At 44.7% G+C, this 13,180-nt stretch overlaps 1 protein-coding gene across 1 annotated transcript in view; it reads right to left on the reverse strand.

Moving 5' to 3' along the window:
* The window catches only part of NAT10 (N-acetyltransferase 10 (GCN5-related)), a 19,464-nt gene extending 6,302 nt beyond the window's left edge, over nucleotides 1-13,162 (reverse strand). The window contains exons 1-20 of the mRNA XM_009080112.1: nucleotides 13,059-13,162; nucleotides 10,815-10,910; nucleotides 10,250-10,421; nucleotides 9,833-9,955; nucleotides 9,040-9,101; nucleotides 8,681-8,795; nucleotides 7,295-7,402; nucleotides 7,045-7,178; nucleotides 6,363-6,456; nucleotides 5,850-5,948; nucleotides 5,199-5,335; nucleotides 4,607-4,731; nucleotides 4,234-4,384; nucleotides 3,681-3,777; nucleotides 2,688-2,804; nucleotides 2,486-2,587; nucleotides 2,308-2,382; nucleotides 1,831-1,947; nucleotides 1,525-1,658; nucleotides 419-478 (exon numbers count right to left, since the gene is read on the reverse strand). Coding sequence (XP_009078360.1) covers nucleotides 419-478; nucleotides 1,525-1,658; nucleotides 1,831-1,947; nucleotides 2,308-2,382; nucleotides 2,486-2,587; nucleotides 2,688-2,804; nucleotides 3,681-3,777; nucleotides 4,234-4,384; nucleotides 4,607-4,731; nucleotides 5,199-5,335; nucleotides 5,850-5,948; nucleotides 6,363-6,456; nucleotides 7,045-7,178; nucleotides 7,295-7,402; nucleotides 8,681-8,795; nucleotides 9,040-9,101; nucleotides 9,833-9,955; nucleotides 10,250-10,421; nucleotides 10,815-10,910; nucleotides 13,059-13,162 — 2,222 coding nt within the window. The remainder of the gene's footprint in view (nucleotides 1-418; nucleotides 479-1,524; nucleotides 1,659-1,830; nucleotides 1,948-2,307; nucleotides 2,383-2,485; nucleotides 2,588-2,687; nucleotides 2,805-3,680; nucleotides 3,778-4,233; nucleotides 4,385-4,606; nucleotides 4,732-5,198; nucleotides 5,336-5,849; nucleotides 5,949-6,362; nucleotides 6,457-7,044; nucleotides 7,179-7,294; nucleotides 7,403-8,680; nucleotides 8,796-9,039; nucleotides 9,102-9,832; nucleotides 9,956-10,249; nucleotides 10,422-10,814; nucleotides 10,911-13,058) is intronic.
* Between the last annotated feature and the right edge of the window lie 18 nt (nucleotides 13,163-13,180).

The following is a 13,180-nucleotide window of genomic DNA, read 5'->3' on the forward strand; positions in this document are numbered from 1 at the left end:
ATAAGATATGATTCTATAATTCCCATCATCCTCATGAACCTTTGGCACTCTGTGCTCAGCTGAAGAAGGCAAATACCTTCTGAATCAACATCAACAACAAATGTTCACTGATCACCACTACCTAATGTAAAACCTATGAACTTCCAGAATTTGGTAAATCTCAGTTAATTGAACAATAACCACATTAATAACCCTCATCAGATGCACCTTTGCTCTTTTTAAGTGCAAACTACTCAGACCTCCACATTCACAACCCTAAAACTTCACTCCTTAGCTACAGGCCCAAAGAACAAAACCAAACATAGGCCAAACCCCAAATGCAGCCCCAGAAAACTTTCCTGCCCCAACCACATCCCACAGAAGCTAATGAAAAGATTCCCAGGGATTTCAATCGGGCTGGATTTCACTCAGAAACAGAGTGGTACTTACTGGTGTCTGCCTCAGATAAACGGGGACAAATCCAGCACGTTTCCAAAACCTGGGGGAAGAGGAAACACCCTGAGAATTACAGAGCTGTGGATAGTACAACAACACTTGTGGTTAAATGTAATTTATCTAGTGTACAAGGGCAACTGGGGAGGAGTAAGCACAAGTCTCCAAGACACCCTAAAAGGTATAAATGAAGAGCGACAGAAGGCAGGAACAGCAATCCAGCTGCCTGAGGTACCAGCTCAGAGGAGTGAAAAATGATGACTGCAATACTAGAAATGAACAAACTTTCAAAGACTGAGAGACACCACACAACAGTTATTGCATCTGACATGTTTCCAGGGCCTCCTCTAAAAACAGGCAGATGGGTTTGGACCAAAAATATCAAACTCCTAAGGGATACTCTGGGGAGGGGCTGAGGATTTAGTTTACTTCAGAGATTTTGCTCTTCTTCAATGAACGATGATTTTTCCTGGCAGCTTCCAGGTTTCAAATAGTCACTTGTGGACCACAAAGAGTCAGCAAAATCCTGATGAAACCCTTTCCCATCCTCCTGCTCCTTCTTGAATCTTAGTTGTGAACTGATCCAACAATTCATTCTGCCCAGTAAAAGGAGGACTAGTACAAAAAGACCTGCTGAGACCAAACATATGGTACACCAGGCAAAAGAAATGAGCCAGGCCCCAGAGCAACTGGCACTGGCAACACCTCCACAGGCCACGTGAGGCCATGGGATGACTCCCCATCAGCTGTGCAGGATGCTGCAAATTGCAGCAGGAAGCCCTATACGTGCATCCCAACCTCTTCCTATCCTACTGTTCATCCTTTTTTTATCCATCCCACCACAGCTAACAGTCAAAGAACTCCTCAGAGGGAGTCTGAGTGATGCTCTTGGGGTCAGTCTTACTATACACCACAAAAGGGTCTTGCAGGACAAGCTGGCTTGGAGCTGTCCCAGTTTTAGAAACCAAGTGAAACATGCAGAGATAAAGAACATATCCAAGGGCTAAAATAGCTGCCTCTACAGAATATATGTTAATAATCTATACAGTTATATTTTTGCACTGGATGAAACTAGGAAATAGAATGTCTTACTTGAGCAATCTTGGTGTTAGGCCATAAGACACCCCCAGATAGTCCAAGTTTTCAGCTTGTCTCTCACTCAGTTTGAGAAGCAAAGGAGGCAAATCTTTCCTAGGTGTCACAACTTCTTCTAATAAACCAACAGTCTGAAAAAGAGAGTGGCAATGGGTTAGTAGCAATTCTTACAGAAACTAGCAAGGTAAATCTCTTACTCTGTATGAAAATTAAATACTCCTTACAGAGATAAATCGAGATTTAACAGTGAAAACCAACAGCTTAGCATGACAGAAAATACAAAAAATGCTCTGAGCTCCATACCTCACTGCTTACAGTTGCAATTTCTTTTGGCTTTTGAACTGTTTTTTCTTCCAAACATGGGAATTTGCCTTCATAGTACATCTGCAGCAAAGCCAGAGCTCTGCTGCCATAGCCCATCTGTGAAGCAGGAACAACACACTGTCAGCAAAAGGACCTCTTGAGTTTTTAAGACAGGGCAACAACATTCTCCCCTTAAACCCCATTAACAATCACCAGTGCAGACATAACTCAGGCACTGCAAAACTCTGGGAATCTCACAATAAACATCTCTGGATCCTGATTGTGTATTTCTGCTTGGGATGCTCCATGCTACAACGCTGCCTAGGAATAACAGCAGCACTGGTTTGGTACCCCAAGCTTAAAATGCTAAAAACTGGAGCAACTGAAGTTTGCCCTGTTCTTGAATTCTGCCTGTAAAGCTATCCTGGTGGCACCACTGCTAGCTGCTCACAAGAACTGAGTTCCAAAATACTTTACCCCCTGATAATCTGGGTGAACTGCGATGCGAACGACGCGCCCACCAGAGAGGCTCCCAAAGTCTGGATCTTGGAACTGCAGAACACACAAAAGTCAACTTAGAGAACACAGCTGGGTACTCCTTAAAGAAGAAACACTGCTGAAATACAGCTTGGGTGTGAGGACACAGATTATTCACCTGCTCTGAAACAGTCCAGGGAATAAGATCACCAGAAGCTTTCTTTCCCCTGGAAAGGCTGTTCATGATGGACTGGCGAGAGATCTCTCCCTCCATGCACACCTGCCAGGAAAAGCCAAAGACCATTAATACAAAAAAAAGGGTTTTCTCCTACAGCCACTCAACTACATTAGAATCAAAATTTATACTCAGTTACTCTTACCTGAACAACAGCAAGTACTTCTGGTAGTGAATTCTGGGTAGGGACAACAGGGGGCAGAAGACAAAAAAGATGATGGGCAGGTGCATCAGATAGCATCTGCAGGTCATTGGGTGAGTTCTGGAGGGTAAAGACACATCAGAAAGATCAAAAACTATCCACAGAATCATAGAATCCCCTGAGCTGGAAGGGAGCCACAAGGATCATCAAGTCCAGCTCCTGGCCCTGCACAACCCCATGAAGCACACCAAGTGCTTGAGAGCATTGTCCAAATGTTTCCTCCTTGAGCAGAGCTTCAAAGTCCAGTGCAATGTTAGCAGCTGACTTCTAAACAATCCTCCCTTCTCTCAGTTTAGGACTATTAAGAAACCTCAAAGCAGTACAGTACTGCTGGATGAAGAAGCTCATAGGCCAGGTCATGGCTGTTGTAATACCAGACAGCATCTGCTTTTATCCCAAGTGAAACCACTTGCTCTAATATGTATGAAACTGAACTTTCTGTTTTTATATAGCTACTTCTCTCTTACACCAAGCCTTACATATTTTTTTAAGCCTCAGATTTTTAGTCCTTATGGACTTCACCACTCACATTTACTAATCACCCATGGTCCTGAGACTTTGAGATTAATTATTTCTCTTTTCAGTAGTACAGTGGTGCTACTCTTTTGCTTAACTTGAGGCTACTGGAATACACTAAAGAGAACTGCAGGAGGTTCATTGCTGATACAACCCTGACAAGCTTGAGGGCTCGTCTAGAATTTAGTCTCCAGAGTTTCTAAAGACAAGAATATTCCAGATATCTGTAAATCCAGTATATTCAGCCAAGGCCAAGGCAGAGATCTCAGAGAAAGGACACTACAGCTCTGTATACAACAAGAAGCAACAGAAGCTGTTCAGAAATCAAAACGGGCACAACTCAATTAGGTTGTCATAACAAGCACTGCTCTCCCCAAAAATTTCTAGCTGAATCTTTGATAGGAGAAGGTCAAGCTCTACCTTGTAGTGTGAAGCCACATAGAGGGCCATCAGCCTCTGCAGAAAAACTTCAGATGCTCTGTGGTAACAAAACAGTGTGTCTCTATTTACATAGTACCTAAGCACAAGGGTTAAGGAAACAACGTCCTTGGAAACACGGAAAAAGCTTCTTGTTGGTTTATTTTCAGTATTTTGGCTTCATGCTGGCTTGTGCCCTCAGACACTACAGCTCTAGCTACTACAGTGACTGACTTTGTGCAGGTTTGTAGCTTTCACACCCCTCTTCTGTAAAGCTAAATCTTTTATAACTCCAACAAGGACCTCCTTTCATGCAGCCCTTCCTTAGGATTGTCTTTGCAGTAAAACTGGAGTTTGTTAATGTTCTGGTAACACATACCACCAGTCCCATAAGGCAGTGGTAAGAGCTGAACTCCAAAAGGGTGGTCTTAAAAAATAGATAACGTGCTGAGGTTATCACATTAGCTAGAGATCCCACCATTAATCATCATGAGAAAACCTCCTTCACCTGAAAGCAATACATTTTGATCAGAGCACAACATCTGAACAAGGATACAGATCACAAGTCTCAGGCAGTGGGCAGCCAGAGATAATCCTGGTGATGTTGAGGCAGTCCAAACACAGCAGATCATTCAGCCACTTCTCAACTGGGTCACCAGGAGCATATCTGATCGACTCATGGAGGGAGACTTCATGCAGTGTACGAGCTGCAAACAGAGTGCAGAGAACATCTAGTGTTGGAAGCTACAGCTAACAAAGAATAGAACAGGACCTATGTCCTTTGTCCTCTGAAAATCAGGAGGAAAAAACCAGAGGAATTCCCTCATTTTCCCACACCACTCACTACCTTCCTACTGCAGCAAAGGATGTGGATACTTGGGATACCCACAGACGTCAAGGTTACACACCACAGTCCAGAAATGGAGTACCTGAGGTGAGCTTGGCTGTAGCTGTGGATTTGTTCTCTGCTGTCATGGTGACCTGGGTTTGTGCACTCTGCTGACGGAGCTGCTGGATGAGCTTCAGAGACAGCGACCGACCAGTGCCCTCATACCTGAGCAGCAGAAAACACAAGTCTGAAGCAAATAACCAAACAGCAATCCTGAGCCACAGGGAAGCTCCAGCACAGACCAGGCTGCCATCCAGGGCTACGTGCAGTTCTGAGGCCTGTGAGGGCCCAAACCACCTGTGGAATTGCTGCCTTTTGATATTCTTGAGCATTTACCCAGACACTTTATTAGTTTTTGCCAGATTGGAAGCAAAATGTCCTTCTTCCCTCTCCTAACAGACTGCAGAATCCTGCTTATATATATGCTCCTTGTAGCAGAACAGAAGAGGTGCAAGTCCACAGTGAAAGCAGCAAATTCAAGTTCTGACTCTAAGTTATTTGAAGGATCAATTTCATGACAGATCAAGAAGTAGTGTGGCCTGATGTAAGAGTGTGTAATAAAAAAGTTCTGTATATAACAATCCACTGTCGCTCAACTGCTCCCCTAGGTACAGTTACTGCTCAAGCCTTACCCATTGATTGTAGAAGCCATGAAAACCAGGTAAGGGCCCAGCAGGTTTTTCACCAGGGGTAGAGGAATGGCAGCAGCTTCATCAATCACAACAAGTTCAGCTTGACCCAGTTTCACAGAATCAGCAGGGTGGATGTACTGCAGGGAATGAGAGGACACTGTCAACAGCAGCCTGTCTGGGAACTGGGGAATGTCAGAGCTGATAAAACTGGAGCCCTGAAAAGCTGATTGTTGTCCTTGCTCCCCACAACCACCAAGCCAGAGACTGACAGGAAAACAAACAGTCAGGAGAGGGTTTATGCTACCCTAACAAGGACAGAATCACACATCTTGTTTTGCACATTTCCACACAAATTTATCTGCAGAGATGATGATAATTAAGGAAATCTAATCACTAAAAGCATATGCTCTTCCTTCACTGTTCCTTTCACCTTCCTTTGCTTTTGCTTTAGAAGAAACCCATAAGGGAGGTTTGTAATACCAAGTTATTCACAGAGAGAAGATATTTTGTGAAAGTCAGTCACCAGAGGTCTGCCTTAAAGCAAAACCATCACATAACATGAACATGCTTAAAGTCAAAACTGCAGCACCAGCAAAGCCAACAGTGAGGGACAGGAAGCAGAAAGGCAAGAGTGCCAAAGAGGTCAGTTACCTGGATGGTCTGTCTGTGCTCCTTGAACACATTCACTCGGACAACTGCCTTGTTAAACTCTGGGTTCAAAGACTGAACAATCTCATAGTCCAGATGTTCCTGAGAGAAAACAGTGTTAAATGACATGAACAGGACAAAATCTAACAAAAATATCACTGAGCACTATTACCAAAGTAAGCTCACTAACAGGACACTGTTCTTTCAGGCTCTAGTTAAAAACTTTTCTAAAAGCTTCCAAGGCCTGAGATGTGAAAAATTATTTACTAATGTGAAAAACTGCTTCACAAAGAAACTATCTTTCAGACTCTAGTTAAAAACTCTTCTAAAAGCTTCCAAGGCCTGAGAAGTGAGAAATTATTTACTGATGTGAAAAACTGCTTCACAAAGAAACTGAGGTACCCTGCTTAAAAAGAGAAGGAAATATAACTCTACTATGATTCGTTTTTTGCAGAAGATTACAAAAAAGGCTGGTAGATAATGTATGCAACCAAAATCACAGTCTGCTCTCCTCACCTGATACTGCAGTGCATCAAAGCCTTTAAATATGAACTCAAAGAGAGTGTGAAGGTTATCAGGGCTTGGAGATGTGACAAAGATATTGGAGTAACTGCATGTAAAAATAAAACAAGAGTTTAATTATTTTTCCAACAGATTTTACATATAGATACTAAACAGAATGTTTTCTTTACATGAGGAGTTGACTTCACCTAATAACCAAAACACAGCAGGTTTCTTTAGATACTTATCTCAATTTATGTGTGATTATTTTGAGCTTGAAAGACTCACATTTTCTTATTACTATCCAATAGAAAAACTTGAACAACAATGTGTGCAGCAATCAGAGAATCATGGAATTTTAGTGGTTGGAATGGAATTTACAGAGTATCTAGTCCCAACCCCCTGCCATGGGCAGGGACACCTCCCACCAGCCCAGGTTGCTCAAGGCTTTTAACACGCAGGGACACCTCCCACCAGACCAGGTTGCTCAAGGCTTTGAACACTGCCAGGTTTGGGACTTCTACGACCTTCCTGGGCAACCTGTGCCGTGCCAGTGTCACCCTCAAAAGATGAAAGAAAAAAAGGGAGGGATTTGGGACTGCAAACTACAAATATATTCAGATCCTGTTATTTATTTTTTTTAAACTCATGGATGCAGATAAAGCCTGAGAGGTTGGGGTGGGAGGGCATCACTCACCCAAAAGCTACTGCTCCAGCAATAGCCAGTCCCAGAGCAGCAGATTTGCCACGTCCCCTGGCTGCTGTTAATGCCACAGTGCTCCTGAGAGTCTTCTCAGAAATGGCTTCAATAAACTTCAGAACTGCTTTTGCCTGATGATTAAAAAAGCCCAGAAACCAGAAATCAGCTGTGTTTAAATTGCTTTCAGCACTACTTGCACTGTGACCTGTCAAACACAAGGTATCTCAGATTTAAACACCACACCAACCTGATCCAGAGTTTTACAGCCATCCACCAACACTCCCACAGGCTGTGTATCCTGCAAGCTCTCCTTCAGCTCTCTCAGCTCCAGGTCCTGTGGCCGGAGGTTGTCTTCCTGCAAGCACAGGATTGACCAGAACAGGATGAGTAGACACTTCAGCACAGTCAGACCTTTGTGATGTCTTCTGACATCTTCTGTCAGGCAGAGAAAGAGAACTGGAAGGAAATGTAACCACAGGAATATACTCCCTAGAAACAGAAACATTTATATGGACACACATATTTAACACTCCAGTTTCAAGGCACCTTCAGGAGAATGGTTACACAGAGGTGGGTGCCCTGCCTTCCCCAAGCTTGGAGGGAAAAAAAGACAGGATTTTGCAGTACATGGTAACTGGAGAATGGCATGGATAGGAAGAACAGATCATAACCAAATTTTCTGAATAATTCAATTCATTTTTCAGTCTTTGGGTGTTTATGATATCTGTTATCCCTGTCAAATGAGGTGCCACACAGGGGGAAAAACTACTGCAGCAGCAATATCAAACCAAGACCAAGATTTTCCAAGCCAAACAATAAACCTGGACACAAACACCATCAATTTTAGATGGGAAAGATTCTGTTTTTTCTTATTGTCACTTAAAATTCCAAAGGCACAAGTCTACCCATCCGACAGATAAGCATGTGCTGCTGTCAGTGCTGCTAGAAAGCTCAGGGGAGGTTGGTTTGGTTTGGTTTTTAAAATCAGTGCTCTATTAAATTGCTTTTCCCACCTCTGACAGAACCTATGTTGGTATGTCTTGGGCCACACCCACAGTTCAAATGCATAAAGTTTTGTGTTTAAAGCTGGTTACATTTTATCAGAGATAATCACATATAATTCCAACAGTGCAAGTATGTGCCTGGATTGTATCCAGGGAATGCTTCCTGGGATGTGGCATGTGCAACTCGAAAATTGACACCATGACCACAGTTTCTAGATGTGTCCTGAGCATGTAACATACTTATTTCCACAGTGTTCTTCCACCCTCCAACTGCCAACAGGTCTTTTGATTTGTCTCATCCCAACTGGTTCTCAGCTTGAAATCTCTATGCACTTCTGAAACAGCAATCACAACTAAGCTCCACCTCACTAGGCTAAACAGCAACAGAGCAACATCAATAAACACAGGCAAGCACAAAAGCTGTGACAGAAAAACACAAACCAAGGAAAGAAAAGCAGCTACTTATGCCTCACTCACACCAGGTATAACTTCTGCAGCACATTCTACTTCCTCTCTGCAAGAGCATTACTTGATATAAATCAGGGTAGAAGGAAAAAATGCTCTTTTTTAAATCTGGGCCAGCTCAGACCAGTTTCTCCCAAGGGAAGGAACTGACATTGCTTACTGACCTGTGACTGTGGTGGGACAGGTGTGATGTTTGCCACGTGACTGGAGATGGGCAAAATATTCAGCTGATCATCAATCACAATGCAGTTCTTGCATGAGGCCAGAGACAGAATGAACCTGAGCAGTCAAGCAAAGGCAACTCAGTAAAAACACCAGCAACACTTTTGGGCAGTTAAACTTCTCTCCGGTCAAAGTGAGAGTATTTACAGCTACTCACAGCCAACCTACAAGTTCACGAAAGTAGCCAAGAGCCCCATTCCAATGCTAACCTATGGGCTGCTTTCCTAACAGGAATGCACAGCATTGTTCCTGATGCTTTTCTTGAGCATACAGCCCAGATCCTTTACTGTTAGCAACTTACCTCTCATTGAACCTTCCCACCACATCCTGGTGTGCCTCTGTTCTGTATCGAGAGTGAACATCCTGAAACAACAAGAAAACCTCAATCTGGAGAAGGAACAGCAGTGATAGGGACATTTACAAGACTGTTATCCATGGGACAATCCACCTGCTTTTCCTCTCCTGTGGATTGCAGCCTCCCTTTCCATCCACACCACATCCCAGACAGGATTCTGGTTTGCTGTTTGTTAAAAATGTACTTTTCCCACCAATGCCTTTTACAACAGTCTTACTGATCCTTGTCTGGCTTAAAGATCAGCTCTGCATAAACATTTCAAATACGTCAGGGATGCTAAGGAAAAATAGTCTATCATTTTAATTCACCTACTGACATTATTCATAATAGGAACACTTCCTGCTCTATAGCACAAATAGTTGCTATCTAGAAATATATGGTAGTTGTTCAGCTGATCTCACCTGATCTCAGCAACAGGTGACAAAACACTAAAAAAGGCTATATTTTTACTTAAATTGCTGGTACATGGGCAGATAGCTTTGGAAAATACTTATTCTATCGTGAAACAAAAGAACACAGTTACACTGGTGAATTAATTCCTTCTAATGCCTTCCTTCCCAGCAGCATTTCAAGGCACAGAGGTTGGCAGAAATGCCTAAGCACAAGGCATTCAGCCACTGATGAATGAAGGAGTAGGAAACATGATGGAAGGAAGATCACAGCCCACAATAAAAGTAATAAATAACCACTTAGCATCATCACAATGCAGCTGCTTATATAAAGCAGACCCATTATATACCATGGTCATTGTGTAGAGCTGCTTCAGGGAGTTCATACTTCTCAGGAGAATCACCACAATTCCACCACCTTCCACTGTTTCAACAGTCCTGGCTAGCAGGTTTGGAGTCAAGGCTTCAAAATCCTAGGAAATAAATAAAGCTTCCAAGTTGACTAGAGTTCACCAGCACAACTAGCACATCTTGAAAGGAACAGAAAGCCCAAAAAACATGATTTCTCAAAGTTTAGTTCATTTGTGTTAACCAATGTCCTGTCAAAACTCCTACCAACAAAGCCACCTCACCCCCACAGAGCTAATTAAAGCTTGGTCAGCTCTTCAAAACTCAACTAACAGAAGCAACAAATACTATTCCTGCAACACTCCAATCAATCAACACTAGTACAATGTCCTTTTTGAGTCAAAAGTTGAACTCCTTACCTGAAGGACACACATGCCAAAGGTGTTACCAAGGATCTTATGAGTTTCATTGTAATAGCAGTAGCGAATGTTTGTAGCTGCTATGAACAACTCAAAAGGATCATCATCCTTGATGTTTAAAGTTCCACTTTTAATCTTCTTCTGCAGTTGTCTCATCCTCTTCTTCCGGTGGCTGGAGGACAAAATCACACAGAAGTTCTGAGAAAAGTCTATTCAGGCTAAGTTCAAGTCTAACTGGAGTCAGAGCTCAGGTCCAAATACTACTGAGGGTGAAAAGCTGAGGAACTAAAGTTTGGCTTTTTGAGGTTAAACAGGTCACAGAGAGATTGGTCCAAGACAAGAGTCAGCATTAGAGCTACATAAAGAAACCACATGTACTCAGTGCTGGTGCCAACTGCATTATGGAAACCAAATTTTAGCTCTGGAAGACCAAACTTCCTGTAGCTCCTCCAAGATCTTGTTTCTCCTCACAATCAACTCCTGCAACCTACACCCCACAGAGCTTTTGCTTCGCACAGAGCTGAGGCAGCATGTCCCACAGCATGAGCCACACGAGGTTTCTCACCTGCTGAAGCCCAACTCCTTTTTGTAGCACCACAGGACAGAGGGTCTGGCCTTCACTGTCGCTTTGGACAGCATGTGATGAAGGATAACCACCTGGCAAAGCACAGAAACACTCATGAACACCTGTGCTTATGAGCTTACACTGAAAAGCAACATATTTTTCTATGCTGGATTTCACAGCTCTGTTTCTACTGAGCAACTCTGTGCAAAATGTGTGTGAGGGTAACCTTCATGCAGATCTGTGTGTCTGTGCCTTCTCCAGGGCAGCATGACTGAGTTATACCTACTGTTTCCTTAGCTCTCTTTGGCAGAACTGCTAACAACTGTACTAACAGGAGGTGATTATTCCAGGCCAAATACAGTTCCTGGTGTTTGCCTGTTATTATGGATTTTGCAGAGAGTATTTCAGTGAAAACACTGAACACAACCAGACTCAGGACATGACCTGCCAGAACTCACCTGTTCACCTTACCAGTAAATAATGACAACTTTCCCGTGCTGCCACATGAACAAATCATTATTACCCAAGGTTTGGGTTTTTCATAACTAGCTTGTTTTACTTCCCCAGAAACTGGAATTAGCAGTTATACAGAAGCAGGATGAGCACAGTGATCATTCCCCTGTGCTAGCACTGATGAGCTGCCTTGACCCTGGGGTCAGTTTTGTGCCCCTCATGACTAGAAAGACATTGAGGTGTTGGGAGTGTGTCCAGAGAAGAGAACAGAGCTGGGGAAGGGACTGGAGCACAAGGAGCTGCTGAGGGAGCTGGAGGGGCTCAGCCTGGAGAAAAGGAGGCTTAGGGGAGACCTTACTGCTCTCTACAACTCCCTGTCAGGTTGTAGCCAGGTCAGTGGCAGGACAAGAGGAAACAGCTCTAGGTTGAGCCTGGGGAGGTTCAGGCTGGATATTAAGGAAAATTTCTTCACTGAAAGGGTTGTCAGGCATTAGAACAGTGGGAAGTGGTGAAGACACCATCCCTGGAGGGATTTAAAATCCACATGGCTCTGGCACTTGGGGACATGGTTAGTGGTGGGCTTGGTAGTGCTGGGAAATGGTTGGACTCAGTGAGCTTAGAGGGATTTTCCAACCTGAAAGATTCTATGACTTGACTTACCCTAAACATCATGGTTTTGCCATGCTGTGCTTCCCCTCCCCACTCAAAAACACAAGCCTAGAGTCTCTGCATAGAAATTACTTCAGCAACTCGTTTCTTCCACACAACCAAGTAGGTTCAGATGACTCAGTACACAAACCACGTTTAGAGTGCACAACCATCACACCTCACAGCAGAACCAAGACAGGGAAAACAAGCTCCTGCGAGCCAGAAAATTAAACATCTTTTACCCCAGTTTACAAGAAAGACAACGCGACTTGCTTGTACTGGGTTTTATTGGATGCTCATGAGTTTCTCAGGGACATGATTTTCCACATCATTTCTGAGCCCCACGGGGGAGCTGAGGGATGCTTGGCTGGGTATCAGCACCCACACCCACACTGGGAAATTGCAGGGGAGCTGAGGGATGCCCGGCTGGGTATCAGCATCCCCACACACAGAGCCATTTGGGGAAATCTTAGAGGAGCTGAGGGATGCTTGGCTGGGTATCAGCACCCACACCCACACTGGGAAATTGCAGGGGAGCTGAGGGATGCCCGGCTGGGTATCAGCATCCCCACACACAGAGCCATTTGGGGAAATCTTAGAGGAGCTGAGGGATGCTCGGCTGGGTATCAGCACCCACACCCACACCGGGAAATCGCAGGGGACCTGCAGGATGCTCAGCTGGGTATCAGCACCCACACCCACACCGCCACTCGGGGAAATCTCAGGGGAGATGAGAGATGCTCGGCTGGGTATCAGCACCCACACACACAGAGCCACTTAGGGAAATCTTAGGGGAGCTGAGGGACGCTCGGCTGGGTATCAGCACCCACACCCACACCCACTCGGGGAAATCGCGGGGGACCTGCAGGATACTTGGCTGGGTATCAGCACCCACACACACAGAGCCACTTGGGGAAATCTTAGGGGAGCTGAGGGGCGCTCAGCTGGGCATCAGCACCCACAACCACCCCACACTGGGAAATCGCGGGGGAGCTGAGGGATGCCCGGCTGGGTATCAGCACCCACACCCACACCCACTCGGGGAAATTGCGGGGGACCTGCAGGATGCTCGGCTGGGTATCAGCACACACACACACAGAGTCACTTGGGGAAATCTTAGGGGAGCTGAAAAAAAGTCCCTGGTCCTTGCCGCGGTCCCCCACCACCACGAAGAGCGCTCGCTGCCGCTCCGCCACGCCGTTCTCGATGAGCACCCGGATGCGGTTGTCCACCTTGCGGCGCTGCATGGCTGCGGGCGCTCCCGC

Source organism: Acanthisitta chloris, unplaced genomic scaffold (assembly GCF_000695815.1).
Source record: "Acanthisitta chloris isolate BGI_N310 unplaced genomic scaffold, ASM69581v1 scaffold7608, whole genome shotgun sequence".
Classification (NCBI taxonomy): Eukaryota; Metazoa; Chordata; class Aves; order Passeriformes; family Acanthisittidae; genus Acanthisitta; species Acanthisitta chloris.